Source organism: Mustela nivalis (assembly GCF_964662115.1).
Source record: "Mustela nivalis genome assembly, chromosome: 9".
In the NCBI taxonomy this organism is placed as follows: domain Eukaryota; kingdom Metazoa; phylum Chordata; class Mammalia; order Carnivora; family Mustelidae; genus Mustela; species Mustela nivalis.
In genome coordinates, this window is record NC_139028.1 from 71,443,574 (window position 1) to 71,465,545 (window position 21,972).

A 21,972-nucleotide genomic window follows, 5' to 3' on the forward strand; every position below is an offset into this window, starting at 1 on the left:
CAGAGCCCTCACTATGACTGTGCTCTTTATGAAGCCCTGCTTGGCTATGGGAACTAAGCAGAACTAAGAACTCCATTGTGTGGCCCATAAAATGCCCCAAGGCTCACCTAAGGGCTGCTGAAGATGTTAGGGCAAACAGTCAGCATGTATGACTATGGACAATTTTTATGGACAGTCAAGCATGAAGACCACTGGATCCAAAGGGAAGTAGCATCTTCTTGACAGTAGGTGGTGAGTAAAATAACTAACAATATTTAACAGGGAATTCATTTTCCTCCATATGTGGCTGGATACCCACTGAAGAAGTCCTTTGTGTAAAGTAATATGCAGCCTTTTTGAGACATCTGAACAGCCAGGAGAGGTCAGATTTGGGCACTGAGTGCTGAATTCAAATTCTGTAGCAATTCCCATATCCAAGGGGTCTGCAACCTATCTGCTGTCTCCATCAATTTCTCTGAGGCCCCAAAATTCTTATAGATGGATGGGTTGTAAGGAGTCATGTACAGATTGAGTGAGAAAAAGACAAGATCAACTTACATCAAAGAAAGCCTTGTCACTCGTGTGCTTTGGAGCTCCCATGCTGGGGCCAGCAGGGATGACCATTTCTACTTCAGCCAGATCAATGTGGCCTTTACAGTTTGTGTCCTCACCTGAGTCATAGTATCGCAGCTGGAACCAAAAGGATACAGATGGGATATAAGACACACAGAAAGGGAAAATGGCGTGGGTTTTCAAAATGTATTTGAATACCTTCCTTTGTATCTTGCTAACCTATGCCTAAAAGAATAAATAAGAAAATAAAAACACTGCTTGCTTCTTGGTGGCTGACAGAAAGGAGGAAAAATATTTTTTTTTGAAATTTGAATTCATAAAAATACTACATATTAAAAATAAAATTAAATGTCAACTACCAGTTGTAAAAAATATATATAACATATAAAAAAGAGGTTCTTTATATATTATTTATATAAAAAATAAAAAATTAAATAAAAAATTATTTACTATTAAAAAAAAGAGGTTCTTTAGAATATGTACAGAATTCCTAGAAATCAGTAAGAAAAAGATAATCTAGTAGAAAAATGATTAAAAAAGCTCAGTGAGCAAGTCACAGAGGAAATACAAATGACCTATAAACATCTGAAAAGATGTGCAACCTCGGTGATGGAAGAGGGGTAATGTAATCAGTAAGATTTCACTTTTCACGTAGATTAAGAAATATTAAAAATGGCTGATAATATTCAGGTTGATTGTAAGGCACTAAGTATTCTCAAACACTGTTAGTGGGTATATAATTTGTTAGAAACCTTTTGGACTAAATTTGGCAACAGCAACTCAAATTTAAAAAGTTTATGCCTATTGATATGTCCTTCTCACCTCTGCAGAAACACTCCCACAAGCATGCAGAGACACAGAGAAAGAGGTTTCCTTCAGCACTATTTTTATTAGCTAAAAATGGAAGAGATGTATCTGTCTTTCAATGGGGGTGTTTGTTAATTAGATGATGGTTGGTTAATTATATCAGTAATATGGAATACCGTAACTTTTCAAAAATGATAAGGAAGATCTTTATGAACTGGTAGGAAAATATGTTCAATTATAGTATATAAAAATATAAGTTGCCAGACAGCATGTAGATATAAAATGATTTTTGAAAAACTAGCTCAACATTTGATTGAGCGGTTATTATGTGCCAGGACTGGGTATCACTCTGTAACTTATACGGCAGAGAAGTGTCTAGTGCCTCTGTCACTACAGCCTGGCCTCATACTTACCTCTGTTTCTCCAGTCAGGCATGGGTAGAAATAGGTCGAAAATGGAAAACTGTATGTTTTGTGTTCAAGAAATGCAAAAGTTGGTAAGAATGCAAGTATAATTTGGTGTAATTATAAATAATAGAAAAATTATGAGATTGTCCTGTGTTATATTTAGTGGTTTAATGGAACTTGTCTCCACAGCATATTCTTATGATTTCAGAGACACTGTTATGTTAAAGTACAACCTCCCCTAAAGGGCTTCCATTGCATATTTGTAAATAAATTCTCTATATTCTTCCACAAAGATTCTATAACTTTTATGAAATGCCCTGAGCAGAGGGAAACGTGGTCCCCACTTAAGATCTTTATGTGAAAATGGTCTTCTAGGTGCAGGTCCTACAGAACACTGTATAGGGGTACCAGTTTGTATCTTTCTCAACAGCCTTTATTTTTTATTTTATTTTATACATCTTATCTTATCTTAAAGTAGGCCCCATGTCCAGCATGGAGCTCAATGTGGGGCTTAAACTCACAACCCTGAGGTAAAGACCTGAGGGAGATCAAGAGCTGATGCTTAACTAAGTCACCCAAGTGCCCCTCAACAGACTTCATTTTAGAGATGAATGTGTTGAGAAACAAAAGGGTTCTCTGCCTCCAGGCTGACTGGTCAGTTCTGAGGTAGAATGAGGCCACAGTCTAGCCTAGAGAGAGGTGATTCTCTGTAGGCTTTGACAGTATTATTACCTGATGTTTTGTTACATCCAACACAAACCAACGGGGTTTCCAACCTTTCAGCAGAGCCCCTCTTTTGTAAAGCGTTCCCTCGAAGGACCTAGAAGAAATGATGACAGGCAATTAATTTTGGTTTTTCATTTAAAAAGTGCTATGAAGGGGATGTCTGTTGTTTTTGCCAAGTCTCTCTTTCCCTTGATAGTCCAAAAAAAAAGCCAATCAGAATTCTTTCCAGATTCTTTTTCACTAGATCTTTGGGGGAAAGACTGCTTCTTTCTGCTGGAATTAACAAACTTGTAAGGTTTGGAGCTCTCAATAGCCATCTTTTGTGCCATGTTGAGAATGATGCAACCACTAGAGGAAAACTGTGAGAAACTGGCACATCCTTGGCCTTTCCAGGGTCTGGGGTTAAATGCCTTAAAAAAAAAAATTATTTATTTATTTGACAGAGATCACAAGTAGGCAGAGAGGCAGGCAGAGAGAGAGAGGTGGGGGGTGGGAATCAGGCTCTCAGCTGAGCAGGGAGCCCCATGTGGGGCTCGATCCCAGGACCCTGGGATCATGACCTGAGCTGAAGGCAGAGGCTTTAACTCACTGAGCCACCCAGGTGTGCCAGTAAATTCCTTTTTGCTCAAGCTAGCGCGAGCTGAACTTCTGATGTCTACCACTAAAAAAGTGTTGACTAACACATACTCTCTCAAACGATCTGACAGGCATGAGATAATAATAACCAGGACTCAACCACAAATCACCATAACTTCTTGGCGTTATTTTAGTTGTAATTTTGACTTCTCCTCTTCAAAGAGCCATCTGACACATTTACAACAGAAACGAAGAATGAAAGCAAATCCATCTCAGGGTTACAGAAGGCTGTCCTGCCCAGGCCCAGCAGCTCGGCACGCCCACCTGTTCTCGTCATTCCTGGACGCGTACTGGCTGTACAGCGTGGCTGCTCTGCGGTCCACGCCATTGGACGGGGAGATGCTGGCGCTGTGCTCCTGGCCCACGCTGCTGTCTGGGAGGTGCAGCAGAGACCTCTTCTGACAGGAGGTCAGGTTGGTAGACACAATTCCTGGGGAGCCTGAAGGGTGTCTCTGCAGCTGAAAAAGAACCATACTTTGATAAAAAAAAAAAAAAAAACAACAAACCCAAACTGTAAGATGATAAATTTGCATTTTAAGTTAAAGGAAAAAAAAGAGCTAGGAAAGCCTTATAAAGATTTTATTGAGCAACTCATCCAGTAATTTCATTTTTAAAAATTTATCTCAAGGAGAAAACTGAGTAACTCAAGGAGCAATTAAAAAAATACACATACAAAGATGTTTATCCTGGAGTTGTTTATGATAATAAAAAACCAGAAACAATGTAAATGTCTATCATTAGGGGACTGGTTAAAAAAATGGTATTTCCGGGAGCGCCTGGGTGGCTCAGTGGTTTAAGCTGCTGTCCTCAGCTCGGGTCATGATCTCAGGGTGCTGGGATCGAGTCCCGCATCGGGCTCTCTGCTCAGCAGGGAGCCTGCTTCCCTCTGTCTCTCTCTGTCTGCCTCTCCATCTACTTGTGATTTCTCTCTGTCAAATAAATAAATAAAATCTTTAAAAAAAAAATGGTATTTCCGGGGATGCCTGGGTGGCTCAGTGGGTTAAACCACTGCCTTTGGCTCAGGTCATGATCTCAGAGTCCTGGGATCAAGCCCTGCGTAGGGCTTTCTGTTCAGTGGGGAGCCTGCTTCCTCCTCTCTCTCTGCCTGCCTCTCTGCCTGCTTGTGATCTCTCTCTGTCAAATAAATAAATAAATAAATAAATAAAATCTTTTAAAAAAAATGGTATTTCCGTAGAGTGAAATTCTAGACAGCCAACAGAACTGCTATGCTGACATATATGACAAATGGAAGGTCATGTATGCCTCATATATTTTTTAAAAATATCTTATTTATTTATTTATTTACCAGAGAGAGAGAGAGAGAGAGAGAGAGAGAGAGGGCACAAGCAGGGGGAACGGCAGAGGGAGAGGGAGAAGCAGATTCCCTGCTAAGCAGGGAGCCCAATGCAGGACTACAGCCGAGGATGCCGGGATCATGACCTGAGCTGAAGGCAGATGCTTACCTACTGAGCAACCCAGGCGCTCCAGAAAGCTGGTTTTAAAACAGTATGCATAGTGGGACCCCTGGGTGGCTCAGTTTGTTAAGCGGCTGCCTTCGGCTCAGGTCATGAGCCCAGTGTCCTGGGATCGAGTCCCACATTGGGCTCCTTGCTCGTCAGGGAGCCTGCTTCTCCCTCTGCCTCTGCCTGCCACTCTGTCTGCCTGTGCTTGCTCTCACGTCTCTCTCTATGACAAATAAATAAATAAGATCTTTTAAATAAATAAATAAATAAATAAATGAATAAAACAGTATGCATAGTAAATCCCTTTCTATGTGTGTAAGAATGATACAATAAGTTTGACAGCTCGCAATTTGTTTCTAGGCTATAAATTGTAGGTGATTTTTATCCTCTGCTTATAACTATCTGTGGTATTATCTTACTTAAAAGAATAGATATATCTCTCATAATCAGAAAAAATATCAAGAAATGGTTTTATTCTTCTGAGAATTAAAGAATAAAGCTTTGAGAATTAAAGTCAGACACCACCTGCCTGTGGCCTGACAATAGTTCCCTGAGTTGCCATCTGAAGGCCCTTCTCAGCATGCTAGAGGCTTTCTTCTGTGCCCCCCTCTCCCTGTCCCTCTGTGACATGTGAAGTCCCTTCAGAACACCCACAGCTGTCCTGACCTCCCTTCTGTTCCATCTGGAGCCAGTCTGAAGTGGGTTTGATGGTGGCTGTATCCAATATGAGGTGTGTGATCTCTGTGCCTGTCCCCTCGCATGTGAGCAGGGACGCGACCCCCTCCCTGTGGGCTGCAGAGGACACTAAAGTGTGGGTGGGGCTCAGCACCGTCTCTTGCACCTATTCCATGCCTGATAGAGGTTGAAGTCAAAAACAGAAGAGGGACTGTGAAAGACAGAAAACAGTGTGTGTTTTTAAAATATTGTTATGATAAATGTTTCTTAATTCAGAAACAGAAAAGGGGGTGTGAGCAAGGGAAAGTAGCATAATCTGTCTTTTAAAAATATTTTCTTTTCTCTGGCTATTTCTCTGAAGGAAAGATGGTCCTGGTGTTCCCCTCCCCACTCATGTGGCAGAAAATCAGCTGAAACCACAGAGGCGCAGATAGAAAAGAACCCAGTAATTTTCCCTGAGTACGGGGCCCTGAAACACAAGTCTTATGTCACTGTGGTAAAGTGAGACACTCAGGAAGTATTCAGTCACTTGGAACCTTCTGCCCTGGACCTCCAGGGTATGACCCCACCCTCTGGCCATAAGCCCACCTGGGTTACCTGCAGCAGCAGGCCCCACCTGACCGAGCAGGCTCAGAAAGCTCAGAAGTAGCTCCTCACAGGATTTTAGCAACTCACACGGTCTGCTCTGGGTTCTTCCTTAAGGTCCACTGTTACTCTTTCCCACAGCTGCTGCCACTTCTCAGGGGTTTGGTTCAATTTATGCTCCAATTTTTCAATTTCCTGTGAAGTAATTAAAAGGAGTTTTTTCTGACACTAAGAATTTCATAGAAATCAGAAAGTGTCCCCAGAGCCAAATCTCCTCTGTACTGGGCCCGATGAATACCACGGCCAGAAGGCAGAGAAAGCTGGTGGCCTCAGAGGTCTCTCAAGGCAGGAACAGGGGTGGGAGCTCTAGCTGGTGTGACATACTGTGGCAAAGGTACACCTTCACCTCTGGCCACCCCGCAGGAAATCTGATGGCCACAGCAAAAGGTCAAGCACTGGGCTGGTGTCCAAACCCTAACAGCAAGGTGGAGGTCTGTTCTTGACAGAGGAACCCCCACCTCTGATGATTTAAAACCAGATGTGGAAAAAATGAGCCAAGAACTGCCCAAGAACGGAATTTCCTTTGGAGAGGGATGCCAGTGAGCAGAGCAGCTGCCCTGTGACAGCGCCTTCCCTGCAGCATACCTATGCCCCGCTGGTCACAAGAAGGGACGAAGACTCTTCAGGAACTGTTTGGCCCAGATCAGGGCTCAAACCCCTTCCTCCAGGCTGCTGCTCTCATCAGGGTGGCTACTGCTGGGACTGTTTCACTCCAGAATATTCCCTGGAGAAGATGGTTGGCAGCACGCCATCAGGCCATCAACTACCCACACTTCTGACCAGAGGAAGCAAAGCACCCACAAAAGCCATAATCCAGGACTGACTCAGGCTGCTGGGCAGCTAAAACAGCTGGGAAGCTGCAAATTGCTCCATTTGCTTGATTGCTTCCTCATAATGCTGGAAAACTTACTGTTTTTACTCTTTTCCAGTAGTTGAGTCTGATCCCCTGCTGCTGCTGGGGAGCAAATTTGGTTTCCTCACCCTCCTGAGGTGCCACGTAGAACACTAGCCCAGAGGGAGGAGAGCCATGTCTAGAAGTCTGAGAGCCAGTTTTAACTGAACCTGGTTCCTGAGGCCTCAGGTGCCCTACATGCATGTCTCCGTGGGCCTGACTTACACCGAAGAGGCTGGTGAGTGCATCAGGCTGAGCACAGCTGACATCATCATAGCATGGCCACACCGTTCTTCTTTGGCTCTGAGGCCCAGCTCCTCCGGCTGCTTCAGAGTCCTCACAGGGGAACTGCTTGGGAGTTAGCATCATCCAGTCATATGAAGGCCCTGTGGAAAGTGTTTCCTCTATGTAGTAATCCCACTTCTTGAGGCTGGAGACATTTACATTGGGCTTCAGGGCCTGTTCAAAGAGAATTCTGAAATATAGTTTCATCTTGACCTCAAAGTACCTCAAGTGCACAGGCAGGCTGGCCCCTAACATCTGCAGGATCTAGGGCAAGAGCATGAATGGATGTTCAATACCATATTCTAAATATTTAAATGGTATACATTAAGATAAACTATTAAATAAAATATGTCTCTCCTCCTAGCTTGATAAATAAAACTTCCTAATGACCTGCAAGACGATGCTCAAAATGAGAGAGCTTGGACTCTTTAGAACTCTACACCAGACAGTGGTAGCATTGGAGAAGCTGGGCCCAGCAACCAGACTCCTTGGCCTAAGTCCCTGCTCCTCTCACTCTGGCTCGGTCCTATATTGTGAGGGTCTTTCATGAATGTGTATATATACTCCAACACACAAGGCTAAACCCTGTTTACTCTCTGCCAAACAGCTACTTCTTAGGCACACTTGGCGCTGAATGAGGGGCACATGTACTGGCTCGGGAGACAGACTGGAAGTAGCCTCGTTAGTAACTTAGATTTGGGTAAGAAATTTTGGGGTAACAGAGCATGGTTTAGATAAAGAAGGAGTATCTAAGCACAAACACTTGGTTTTTTTGTGTTCTGCATCTTATGAGGAAGGGGTTGCTGGAGAAGGGCCAGGGAGGGGTCCTAAGAATGGAGCCAAGGACAAGGGCCTTCTTGTTCCTGAGGAAGGTGGTCCTGCTCATCACACCAGTCTGTCCCATCCCAGAGCTTACTTCGTACAGACGTGCATCACACAGCATGGTTGCCCCTGAGATGTCCTGCTTCTTGGGCTGGGCTCCAAACATCCCTGCTTCCCATGGCTTTGGTATAAGTGGACTTTAAAGAAATCTTTCCCAAAGTATTTTAGACCTTTTTTTTCAGCTTAGATAACCAGTTGCAGTTTCAAGTTTTGTTTGGTCTTTCATCCTGTGGAAAGTTGCCTTGCTTTGACTTTCTTTAAGTTACCCTTTCTAGATTTGGGGGTCCAGCTCATAATTTTTATGGTCAAGAATATGAAGAACAGTTTCCATTCCACCATAACCCAAACCCATGGTGTATCAAACTTTTAAATAGCTTCTGGTATTTTCAATAGCTTCCTAGTCCAATGTTTAGAAAAAACTTTAACAGCTTATATATACTTAAAAGTAACAACACGGAGGATGTGGGGAGATGGAGAGGAGAAGGGGGTTGAGGGAAATTAGAGGCGGAGATGAACCATGAGAGACTATGGACTCTGAAAAACAATCTGAGGGTTTTGAAGGGGTGGGGGGTGGGAGGTTGGGGGAGCCTGGTGGTGGGTATTATGGAGGGCACGTATTGCATGGAGCACTGGGTGTGGTGCATAAACAATGAATTCTGTTACACTGAAAAGAAATTAAATTTTAAAAAAAGTAAGGAAAACTTTAACACTAAACATTCAGAAAATGAAAAATAAATACTTTCTTACTATACCTCTATTTCTACTGGTGAATATAAATAATTAAAGAAAATGGGACTCCTCTTGTGCATTCTATCGATACACTCCCAAATACAAATTCCTTTTTTGGCATGCTTGTCTCCTTTATCATCAAACAAAGTTCCTGTAAATAAACAAACAAACAAACAAACAAAAACAACCCAATAAACAAAAGTCAAATAAATCAACAGTTTGCCTAAAACTATGATGCATGTAGCAGATGAAAAGTGAACTCTATCTTATGGCTCTCAAAATAGCAATGTATGTGCAGAAACCTTAGGAGGTCACTTAAAGCTAAGGACAGGAATGAACTTACTGCTATAGGGAAAAAAACCCAAATGGAAGGAAACAGCTGATAAGGTTTTCCCAAGTATTTAGCAGCACATCATGACCGTCTTTTAATCCACATCCTATGTCTATATCTAGATTCAAAGAGCTCCATGCCAGGCGTCATTCTACACATTTTTCAGGAGAAATGGGAAGGACTTTGAGTTGATGTGATGAAGTTCGGTTAGGTGGTGGGTATTATAAAGGGCACGAATTGCATGGAGCACTGGGTGTGGTGAAAAATAATGAATACTGTTATGCTGAAAATAAAAAATAAATTAAAAAAAAAAAAAAAAAGAAAAACATAATTTTAGGTTTCTTTTTCCAGTTTCAGCTGTTCATTATGAAGCTGTTTAAAGTTTCTTCTTTTTTAAATAGTTTATGTATACTGCAAATCGTGGTCATGGAGACTTTGGATGATAGAAGGGTGTGGTCTGTATCTTTGGGTGACTTAACAAAAGCCAAAGGTAGGGGCGGGGGTGCTTCAGGCTTTTTCTGATCTTATTCTATACCTATCAAACCCTCAATCTGCCACTCACATAAGCTCACTTTGGTTTTAACAGAGAAGATGTGTAAGGGTGAGGAAGGAGGGTACTTCTTCAAAGGGCCAGGAAGGGTGCTTCTCTTAGCAGTGCTGTCTTGCTTTGAATGAAATGACACAGTCAAAAGTCAACAAGCATTTTACCAGTTGATCGGAAAAGATGTTTCAAGCCCAAGGCTGCACAAAATCCTACAAGAGTCCTCCAAGACTAATTATTGTTTCTTGTCTAACTTTTACCCGCAGAGCCCAGTGTGGTAGCTCTCAACCCTGGCCACACATCAGAAAAATCAAGGGCTTTAAAAAATCCCAGTGCTTATTAGGGCTTGCTTCGGACCACTTAAATCAGAATCTCTGAGGATGGGTCCCAGATACTAGTCATTTTAACAGCTCTCTAAGGGACTCCAATGTCCAATGTAATCAGTTCTCCTTACTGTCTTTCCAACACACAGTGCTTAAGAAATTAGTTTCTGATTATGACGAGTCAAAAAAGGTCTAAATAAGTATAAATAAGAACCAGTGCTGTCTCCTTTACCAAAAGTATGAAACACCCTACTAGACCACCTAATAGCATCACTGGAACTGTAACATTTTCAGATTTCATTTTTTAAATTGAGGACATCAGTAAATATTTTTAGCCAGTAGAAGAGTTCTCTTTATGAATATCCAGGTACATATATTGGAAATAGCTATTTTTTTTCCTTTACTGTTTTCTTAACAACATCCTGTGTATCATCCCTTCCCTTCTCCTTAAAACAACAACAAATGTAAGAATGTAAAATCCCTGTGGGGAATGTTTTCATAGAGGCTAACTTTCAAAATCTACTCTTTACAAGTATTACTACTATTAAAAACTATAATAATGATGGGGATATCTAAAATTCAATGAATGATTATTAAAAGCTAAAAACTGTGCTAAGAAATTTATAACTATTTCCTCATGTGATCATTATGGCCAAAGGGGTAGGTGCTATTATTGTCATCATTTTTAGAGATGAGAACACTGAGGAAACTCAGAAAGGTACCTAACTTGTCCAAAGTGCTCAGCTGGGACTGGAAATACTGGAACTGAACCCTGATCTATTCTCCGGAGCCCATGGCCTTTCCTGCTATTCACACTGCCTCCAAAAGCAGGAGCTTTCCCTACTATAGTGAGTATACCAGGGATGGAAAAACTAAGTAAAATGTTCTCTTTAAACAGTGATACCACTTTGAGCTGTTAAAATAGTAAGCAGATTTCACCTTTGCTATAGGGATGACCACTTGTCTAAGAGTTAGCCTAAAAGTTAGCACAGCACATAACCTGAGAATTTAGGCACTCACTCATATCTATTCTACTTTTATAGTTCAGGGTAAAACCCTAAAATGACCTTGCCACACTTGGGGGTAGTAAGTTACTAGAAATTTTAATTAAAAACACACAAAACTAACAAAAAAGATGGAATAAGGGAGTGCAAACACATACCATGCTCTAATCTTTCATAGTCCGAATCCAGGAGAAATGTTTTAAAGCGATTAGACACATAGTGGAAAGCCAAGAACTTTAAGTAATAGAGATTGAATTCAAACTCTGTTGGATATTGGTTGTGAACCTGAAACATACACGACAAAGAAAAGAGTAAAAATCAAACTTAACAAAAACTGGATGCTATGCCACTGAATAGTGACCTGAAATCTGTGGGAGACCGTATGATCCATCAACTGCGCCCCTACCATGAGTGGAGGTGGGAAGGGAACCAGGCATTCTCAGTGCCTACTACATGCTAGACACCATGCTGGGGATTTTTATAAACATAATTTCATGTAATCTCCATAACAACATTATAAAATAGGCATTACTCTTTCCTGGCTTTATTGAGATATGACTGACATATAACATGGTCAATTTACGGTATACAATGTGATGACTTGATACACATTATCTATTATGAAATGATTACCACAATAGGATTAGTTAACACCTCTATTCCCTCACATAAATTCATAAGCATCTTTCTTAGTGAGAATATTTAATATCCCGTCTCTTAGCAACTTTCAAGTAAATAATACAGAACTGTTAACTACAGTCATCAGGCTGTACATTGAGTTCCCAGAACTTACTCTTCTTATAAGTAGAAGTTTGTATCCCTTGACTGGTATCTCCATATTTCCTCCAATCCCCAGCCTCTGGCAACCACCATTTTACTATCTCTATGAGTTTGGCTTTTTTAGATTCCACATATAAATGAGATCATACTGAATTTATTCTTCTCTGAATTATTTCACTTAGCATAATGCCCTCAAGGTCCAGCCACATTGTTGCAAATGGCAAGATTTCCTCCCCCCCCCCCCCATGGCGGAATAATATTCTATTGTGTGTGTGTGTGCATGTGTGTATAAAACATTTTCTTTGTCCATCTATAGATGGTCACTTAGGTTGTTTCTATATGTTGGCTAGTGTGAAGAATGTTGCAGTGAATACAGAAGTATAGCTATCTCCTTGAGATACCAAATTCACTCCCTTGGATGCGTACCCAGAAGTGGGATTGCTGGATCATAAGGTCATTCCGTTTTCAATTTTTTTTTTTTTAAGATTTTATTTATTTATTTGTAAGAGAGAGAGAGAGTGAGAGCGAGCACAGGCAGGCAGAGAGGCAGGCAGAGGCAGAGGGAGAAGCAGGCTCCCTGCAGAGCAAGGAGCCCGATGTGGGACTCGATCCCAGGATGCTGGGATCATGACCTGAGCCGAAGGCAGCCGCTTAACCCACTGAGCCACCCAGGCGTCCCCCGTTTTCAATTTTTTGAGGAACTACTTTTCCAGTGGCTACACTAATCTACATTCCCACCAACTATACACAAGGGCTCCCTTTTCTCTGTATCTTGCCAATACTTGTTACCTCTTGTCTTCACGATACTAGCCATCCTAATAGATGTGTGGTGATATCTCATTGTGGTTTTGATTATGCATTTTCCTGATATTAGTGACGTTGAACACTTTCTCATAATACTCATTGGCTGTCTGTATGTCTTCTTTGGAAAAATCCCTATTTAGAGCCTCTGAAGATAAGCATTATAATTCCCACACCCCTCCTCATTTAGAAACAAAGAAGCTGAGGATGAGTAAGATTAAGTAATTTCCCAAGGTCATTTGACAGTAACCAGGGAGACCAAATTTGAACCCAAGGTTTGGGCCTCATTCACTGCTTTATACTCTGCTAGGTTCTTGACAGACATACATTACTGTAAGTCATAACTTGCTTTTCAGGTACTTGTGGTATACAGTAGTGTGTAATAAAACGAAAGTTGTACAGAGAAGTTTGGTGGTGAAAGGAATGAGAAGAGGAGATGGTAGTTTTCAGGACAAAAGAAATATATGGCTGTCTGAAGACAGTGCAGGAGAAGCCAGTAGAGAGAGAACAAATTGTGGCAAAAGATCTGATAACTAAGAGCAAGGCCTGGGAAAGCAAGAATGAATGAGGCTAAGGGCTCAGATATAGGGAATAGCTTGGAAATGAGAAGGGATAGAAGAGTAGATTAGAAGAAAGAGATGTTCAAGTGCCAAAGGAAAGGGGAAGAGCTTATGCCTTTTAACTTAATTGGTGATCATTAAGTTAGGCAGTGAGGTCACTGGATGTAGGAATAAGGATGAAGGCATGATACGGGAGAGCAGGAGCAAGGCAGAGCTTGGAATGGTCACTGAGCTACAGTGTACTTTAGATAAGCTGTATGCAGACTCCGTGGAGCCTTCTTATGTTCACAGAAGGTAGGCTGATGACCTTGTGACACTCCATTCCACCTTGCAATCCCACCTCCATTTTGCTCAATCTCTCATGACCATTAGAGAATTCTGTTTGGTTGAGATAAGTTCCAATCACAATTATATTTGCTTAAAAGCTGTTTCAAATGAACATGTTAAGGCAGGCTGTCTAGAAGCCAGCTTTTCTCTCCATGTTTAATTTGGCAATGTAGGCCTACATTTGGTCAGCCAAAGTGAGCAGGCATGTGTGTAATATGTTGATGTTAGTGCCTAATAGATCAGTGAGAATTTAAAGTCATGAACTGGGTATCATTGATTTATCAGAGTTTATCATCTGGTTAGAAACCCAGTTTTCTGTGATTAAAGGTTTTTTTCTCCCTACAACATTTTCTTAATGACTTTTAAAATGAACTAAAATTTTAGCTCATAAGTAATTAAAATAAAATGGATTTTAGGAAAACATATTAAGAGAGAGTATGACTTTCATTCAGTGGGCTTGTATATTGCAGAGCTGCTTCCCATAAGATGGGACAGCTTTCCATGGGACAACTGTGACATGGCCCTGAATAGCCAGGTGGTGTGCCCTATCTCAGGGTTTCAGAACTGTACGCACTCTAGCCCAAGCTCCTGGTTTGGAATCAATGGCACCACTCCAACAGCCAGTGTTGATAGAGAGGTGTGACTCAGATTGTGGCTGGTAGGACAGAAGGAGACAGACCCAGGATGGAACTTGGTTCCTTTCCATCTGAGAGTCTTAGGGAGGAGGAATCTGCAATGTGCTCAAGGAGAGTGAGCTCCAAGAACAACTTTGCCCCAACAGACATTGGAATAAACCTTGTTAGACACAGGGGAAGAAAAGTTTAGGGCTATTTCTAAGGACCCAGTCCATAACAGGTTCTAAAAACTTAAAAAAAAACTTTTATTAAACAAAGTTGCAAATAACAAAACCGTTCTCTCAATGACCACTCTCCATAGAAACCACTGCCTCATAAAAATCTGTATCTTTCTTTGATTATTCTGACACTTCATGTGCTTACGTATATGATTTTGAAGACTCACTTATGTGGTAAAGTAGAATGGAAATGATAATGAATATGACCTTAAGTTGAACTTACAGGCATTTCAGGGAGATCATATGCTAGGACTAGAAGCAAAACTCCTCTACAAGTGGAAAAATACTTTCATAGCCCACTGTACTGAGTGACTGGGCCTCACCACAAATCCTGGAGCATACAATTATGTTAGAAAGGTTAGACACTTCTCAAGGCCACTGGCACTCACCCTGCTTGAACTGTAATTGGTGCTTAGATAGCATCACAGTGTCAGTACTTGGGGGCACTGTGTGTGTGTCTGTGTGTCTGCATGCCACAAGGGCACCTGCTGGCGCTGTTTGAGGTCGAAAAACAATCTGCCCCTAAACTGGGGTTAATTATCAGGTCTACTGGAAGTAGAAAAGAAGATATAAGCATTTTAAAAAAAAAAATTCTTTAGCTACAGTTTAAGAAACAAGCATGTGAGGATTTTCTTCCATGAAAAAAGAAAATCAGACTGACCTGAATGCTGGGTTGATTAATATGTAGAAAGCCACATTTGGAATCTGACATTAAGAAACATGGGAAAAATACCTATTTAGATCCTCTGCCCATATATATATATTTTTAATCACTGAGTTGTAGGAGTTCTTTATATATTATGGAAACTAACCCCTTTACAGATAGATGATTTGCAAGTATCATCTCCCATTCAGTAGATTGCCCTCTCATTTTGATGTTTCCTTCATTGTTCAGAAGCTTTTTGGTTTGATGTAGTCCCATTTGTTTATTTTTGCTTTTGCTTCCTTTGCCTTTGGAGTCTTCTAGGAATTTTATAGTTTTGGGTCTTACATTCAAGTCTTTAATCCATTTTGAGTTAATTTTTGTGTATGGTGTAAGATAGTGGTCTAGTCTAGTTTCATTCTTTTGCATGTAGCTGCCCAGTTTTTCCATTTATTAAAGATTGTCCTTTCTCCATTTTATGTTCTTGGCTCCTTTGTTGTAAATTAATTGTCCATATATGTGTGGGTTTACTTCTGGACTCTCAATTCTGTTTTCTGAAATGTCTTCTTACCATAACAAGAGGCAAAGACCTGACTGTATTTGCATGACAAAATATGGTGCTTATATTTCCAGTAAAAAAGAAAAAATATACTTTCTCCATTTAGTCCTATCTCCCAAGGACTCAGTTTGTCTACTTCATTGGCATTTTTTCCTCCTTGTCAATGAGACACCTAGATTCTTCTGCTATAAAATACCACAGCAGTTTCCATAAGAGCACAATCCACATGCTTCCTTCCCCTTCTGTTAAGTATTGTTTTATTGTTTTAGTATTTTTATTTTTTGAGTTTTAATTTTTTATTTTTATTTTATTTTTTTGAAGATTTTATTTGTTTTTGCATGCACATGCATGAGAGAGAGAGAGAGAGAGAGAAAGAAAGAAAACAAGTGAGAATGCATGCACAGAAGCAAAGGTAGTGAGGGTTGTAGGGGAGGGGCCGAGGGAGAGGGAGAAGTAGATTCCACTGTGAACAGGGAGTGCAATGCGGGGCTCAACCCCAGGACCCTGGGATCATGACCTGAGCTGAAGGCAGATGCTTAACAACTGAGTCACCCAGGTGCCCCATCTTCTTATGTTTCCTTTTAGAAATCGTATAATGTTAGGTCTTATATTTAGGTCTGTGATCCCTTTGGAATTAACTTTTGTATTGGTGCTAGATCTGGACAGAAGTTGGTTTTTTATTTGTTTTTGCATCTGGAAATCCAACTGTCTTTCAACTATTTGTTGAAAAGACTACCCTTTCTCTATTGATTGCTTTTTCACCTTCATTGAAAATCAGTTTTCCACATATTACATATAGTATGGGACTATTTCTGGACTCTATTCTGTTCCACTGACCTATCTTTACACCAATTATCACACAATCTTGATTACTGTAGCTTTATAATAAAATCAGATAGTGCTAGTCTTCCAATTTTTGTTCTTTTTCAAAGCTTTTTAAAAAAATTTTTAAAAAGATTTTAAAATTTTATTTATTTGACAGACAGAGATCACAAGTAGGCAGAGAGGCAGGCAGAGAGAGTGGGGGAAGGAGGCTCCCCACCAAGCAAAGAGCCCGATGCAGGGCTCGATCCCAGGACCCTGAGATCATGACCTGAGCTAAAGGCAGAGGCTTAACCCACTGAGCCACCTAGGTGCCCCTCAAAGCTGTTTTGGCTATTCTAGATACTTTGCATTTCCATATGGCTTTTAGAATAAGCTTGCCAATTTCTACAAATAAGCTAGCCCCTGGGAGTTTGATTGTGATTGCTCTGAATCTTTCCATCAATCTGGGGAGACTGACATTTCAACAATATTGAATCCTCTGACCCATAAACAAGAGGTATTTCTTGATTTATTTAGGGCTTTACTTTCTCTCAGTAATGTTTTGTAGTTTTCAGTGTTTAGGCTTTTAAGATATTTTGTTAGATTTCTTTCATGTTTCTTGATACTGTTGTAAAGATAATAATTTTTACATTTTAATTTTCCAATAATTCATTGCTAGTATGTAGAAATACTAGTGATTTTTGAATACTGATCAGGTATCCTATAGCTTTGCTAAATCCACTTATTCTAGTAGTTTTTTATAGATTCCACAGACAACCATTTTGCGTGTGAATAAAGATAATTTCACTTCTTTTCTAATGTGGATGTCTTTATTATCATTATTTTCTTGTCTTATTGCATGGCTAGGACCTTAATTTAGTACAATGTTGAACAGAAGTGGTGAAGCAGACATCCACATCTTGTTCCTGATCTTAGAGGAAAAGCATTTAGTCTTTCACTGTTAAAACAGATGATGTTAGGTGTAGGTTCTTAAGAAATAGATACTATTTAGAGTTTGAGGAAATTTATACAGATTTAAAAGACAAAGCTATGTGAGGTTATTTTAGTTTTGTTTTCCATTATGGAGTGAAACCTGCCACTTTTACTTATTTATAAGAAAAGGCTCTAAAATGGAATTTGGAGAAACATGAATTTATAGCGTCTTATTTTTTGCCCATGTGTCACTAAGTACTTTATAAAATTTAAAGGCCCATAAAATAAGCTATGACTCAAATCCCAGGAAAGATCAACATTTTGGGAATAAAATATAGTAAGTTAACATTGGATTTTGCTTTCAAGAACTAGAAACGTTAAGCTACAAGAGACCCTATATAGAATGGTATCAACATTGGAAAAACTGCGTATGACAGACACAGCCTAGAAAACAGATAATTAATGTTAGTTTTTAAAGATTTAACAAACATTAACTGTGCCGATCGCTTTACATAAAATTTGTGATCCTTCTGATAGCTATCTATCCACGTATCTATCTAGAAACCAAAGCAAAGAGAGGTTAAATAATTTATTAAAGATCAAAAATTAGTAAGTAAGACTGATATGTAGATACAAATTTACTTTATGGGCTCAAAAACTTAAATGTAAAATTGTTTTGATATTAAACAAGTTGGGTTATGTCAATTTCTGCCAGTTTTCAAGTAAATGGGAAGCGGGCAGACACAGAAACTTTGAATAGACCATTAATCCATTAACTGCAGTTATTTTGCCAGTATTCATGGATAAATTTTGGAGTAACCAAACTGTGTGAGGGCAGCTTAGCTTCTCACACATGTGCTCACAAGGAAAGTTCCTATCTTCAAGAGATGAATAGTTTTTCTTTTTGGAATAGGACCTAGCACAGTGCTGGCATGTCGTAACCATGAGGAGGACTGTATCACACAGGCAGACCAGAGAGAGTAAATTTACAACTTCAATAAGCTTCAAAGCAAAGTTATAACTGTTACTTGTTTTTCTCAAGGTAGGAAATAATGAAAAAGTTCTAAGAAACACTCAAAGATTTACTCTAAGTTGACATAGAGGAGATGCTTTCTTATACTTCATGTTTTCGTTCATATTATACATGTCTGGTCCCCTGGTATTATATTTTAAAAATAAATTTTAGGTAAAAATTTCATTTTGTATTTTGGATGTATTTCTTTTTGAATTTGGTTCAACTATTTTAAGAAAAGGAAGCATCCTGTAATGATATCATTTGAACTATGCCAATTTCTTTTAGAAGCAACAAAAAATTTGCCAGATGTTGTTATTATGAAACAGTGATCTAGCATTTATAATTCATCTGACACCTGGACATACTGGCATAAACAATGGCTTTTTATATGATGAGGCAGTTCTAATTTAAGATCAGTGCTTCATCTGTTTTCTTTGTAACTCTATTAGTACCAATGGACAAGTCTAGGCAAATTTCCATCGACTGCCTTTTGGCATTCAGCATCTTAGAAATGGTTAATAAGCAGTGAATACATCCCACCTGGGAGTTTCGTTTGCTGCTGCGTAATTTCACATTTTTTTTTTTAAATGTTGTTGGACCTGGCTCTGTTTTGTGTCCCTGAGAGGCTGAGGACAGCAGTAATTCAAATTGTCTGGCAAAAGTTGGAGACATGTAAAGCACTAGTATTCACTTGAAAGGTATTCAAAGAAGGCGTTTTCTAATGCCTAAAACTAGTATGTAGGAGATGATGAAACACTACCTTATAATTAAGTCAGCAAGAGTCAGAAGCACTATTTGTTAACTACAGTGTTCTATAGTCCTCTGTTTTTGAATGAATAAACAATCCCTATTCAGCACAAAGTAATTTGCTTCACCAAAGCTGATACCTATCATAGCCAAGCATCCTTTAAATACTGCAATTAAGGTCATATGCTTGCTTTGCCATGACTTGCCTCCACTCAGGTTTTATGTGTGAGGGTACTAAGGCAAAAGAGGGTTCAGGCAAATTTTTAAAAATTCATACTTTAATTTAAAAAAATTTAATGTAAGGGCACCTGGGTGACTCAGTAAGTTAGGTGTCCAACTCCTGATTTCAGCTCAGGTCATGATCTCAGGGTTGTGAGATAGAGCCCTGTGGCAGGCTCCATCCATGCTCAGTGGGGAGTCTGCTTTCTCTCTCTCTCCCCCTCTGCCTCTCCCCCAGGCTCGCAGGCTCTCTCGATCTCTCTCCAAAATAAATAAATCTTTAAAAAATTCTCTAAAAATTTTTAATGTGGTACAACCAGATTTAAATACATATTAAAGGAGTCTTTAGGCTCTGAACAATATTATTTTCTACAGTTTGTCAAGCATTCACCTACAAACCACTGAGCTGTCACTAAAGCTCAATTTATATAGAACATTTGAATTTTAACTCATTATTTAAAATAAGAAGTTACTAGAAATTAAACATACATCCTAAGATGTTTTAGATAACATTATATGGTTTGAGCATCTATTGTAATGTATTCTAAAGACAACAGGAAAATAATTTATACTTCACTTTTGTTTATATTAAGTTACTTTGTTTATACCACTTAAGGGGTACTCACAAAATATAGGGTACTCTGCAATTCTAGACTACTCACACTCCTACCTACCCCCAACAATAAAATATAAGTATTCAATATCAAGTAATTATTATTATACTTGGGGTAGAATGATGTTCTCATTTTCAAGAACAATATGTCTTCTATGATAACCTCCCATCTCTTACTGATGGTGAGTGGATTCTTTTCCCAACTCTCATGTTAAGGTATGCAGAACTCTGCAAGCTGAACATGGATATTTAACATATCTATCTATCTATCTATTTATTACTTTTAAAGATTTTATTTATTTATTTGACAGAGAGATACAGGGAGAGAGGAAACACAAACAGGGGGACAGGGCAGAGGGAGAGGAAGAAGCAGGGAACCTGATGCAGGCTTGATCCCAGGACCTGGGATCATGACCTGAGCTGAAGGAAGACGCTTAATGACTTGAGCCACCCAGGAGCCCCATTTAAAATATTTAATAGTGCATTTAACTTAAGCCAAATTAGGCCATATATACTTAGCCCCCTGCAACTCTCCCTTAATTAAAGAAAGGAATTTCTGTAAGACAAAAAAAACCTAAAAGGAGGTGGGGAGAATGGGAAGGGAGAAAGTTGCATGTCGAGAAAGTTCAATACATTTATGAACAATGGAAAATAGAAGGAAGAAATAGAAGATGAGAAGCTACATTGGGATGCTTATAGGATGAAAATGATTTGACAAGGTAACAGCTTGCCCTGTAAACCCAGAAAGGCTCAGGACTCAGAGGCTCAAGAGCAGAGAAACATATATAGGGGAGAAACGGGAGCGAAAAATGAGGACTAGGTGTAGGTCTATAGAAGAAGTGGTGAGATCTCTAGGGTACTTTCCTACTCCATGTAGTAATGTGACTGTCTCTAAGGGATTAGAAGTCTGTCCTCTGGAAAAACTAAACTTGATTGAGCTCTGGACTTGGGAACAGCACGCATAGCTGGGTTAGTGATGAGGCTTGAAACTGAAAATAGCATGGATAAAGAACAAATCTACACACTTAGGAGGGATCTCCCTGGACCTATTTCCTGGCCTATTTCTAAAGAGCAGACAGCCAGGCTTGTAAGTATTCTCTGGGCACCAGACTGACACATTTTTCTCTGGAGAAACTAGATAGCTGCTCTTTTCTTTTTCTGTAACTCCAGTTAACTGAAATGTTGGACTTAATAATTAAAATTTTGTTTTTCAGATTCATTGATATCCAATTTACAAATAATAAAATTTCCCTATTTACAGCATACAGGCTGATTGATTAGCTTTGGTCATTTGTGTAATCACCACCACAATGAGGACTGATTAGTTACCTCATCTTAAAAAGTTTGGTCATGCCCCTTCATGGTACCTAACCACCGGTCCCAAGCGACTCTTGATCTGTTTTCTGTCACTACAGTTTTGCCTTTTGTAGAATTTTCTATAAATGAAATCATATACTGTGTAGTTGTTTTTAACATGCCTCCCCATACCTCTGCCAGTAATACTGAGAAATAATTGACATACATCACTGTGTAAGTTTAACGCAGACAGCCTAGACAGCCTAGGTAATAGCAAGACAGTAAGAAGTGCTTTCATGAAGAACTCATATGCTTTCACCCATCTAGACATGAGAAAAAGATGCTTGCTCCTCTCCTTTGGTCTCAGTTAAATTTTCTGTTTCAGAGACAATGGACTCCAAATGTCTCCCTCATCTATCTGCCAAAAGGAGTATGAAATAAAAAGGCTTATATTCAAATAGTAAACAAATACACCCTTTGATGCAAAGATTTAAAATGTAAGCTCAACCTTGTGACCAGCTTCTCCAGATGCTGTTCAGACAGAATTAACTGAAATTACTCAATAGATTTTTTATTTAAGAAGCTCACTAGAATAATCAAAAACAATCACCAGAGTGTGTGGATGTGGGGACGGGGTGGGAGGGATGCAAATTCACTGCTAATGGGTAGAGAGTTTCTTTTTGGAGCGGTAACATGTTCTAAAATTGATTATGGCAATTATACAACTCTGTGAATATACTAAAAACTACTGAAATGTATATACTTTAAATAAATGAAAAATTATGTAGTGAATTAATAAAGCTGATCAAATAATTAATAGACTAAAAAAGTGAAACAAAACAAAACCCATACACCAAGCTGGCCTCTTTAGAAGACCCAGTTTCAGTTCTGGTTCCTGAAAACATTTCCACCTCTCCTGCCAAT

General features: G+C 39.6%; 1 protein-coding gene across 1 annotated transcript in view; it reads right to left on the reverse strand.

Moving 5' to 3' along the window:
- SBF2 (SET binding factor 2) overlaps positions 1-21,972 on the reverse strand; it is a 415,224-nt gene that overhangs the window by 2,256 nt on the left and 390,996 nt on the right. The window contains exons 27-33 of the mRNA XM_082682393.1: positions 11,057-11,183; positions 8,723-8,850; positions 7,029-7,262; positions 5,942-6,046; positions 3,393-3,586; positions 2,499-2,586; positions 538-669 (exon numbers count right to left, since the gene is read on the reverse strand). Of these exons, the coding sequence (XP_082538519.1) occupies positions 538-669; positions 2,499-2,586; positions 3,393-3,586; positions 5,942-6,046; positions 7,029-7,262; positions 8,723-8,850; positions 11,057-11,183 (1,008 nt within the window). The remainder of the gene's footprint in view (positions 1-537; positions 670-2,498; positions 2,587-3,392; positions 3,587-5,941; positions 6,047-7,028; positions 7,263-8,722; positions 8,851-11,056; positions 11,184-21,972) is intronic.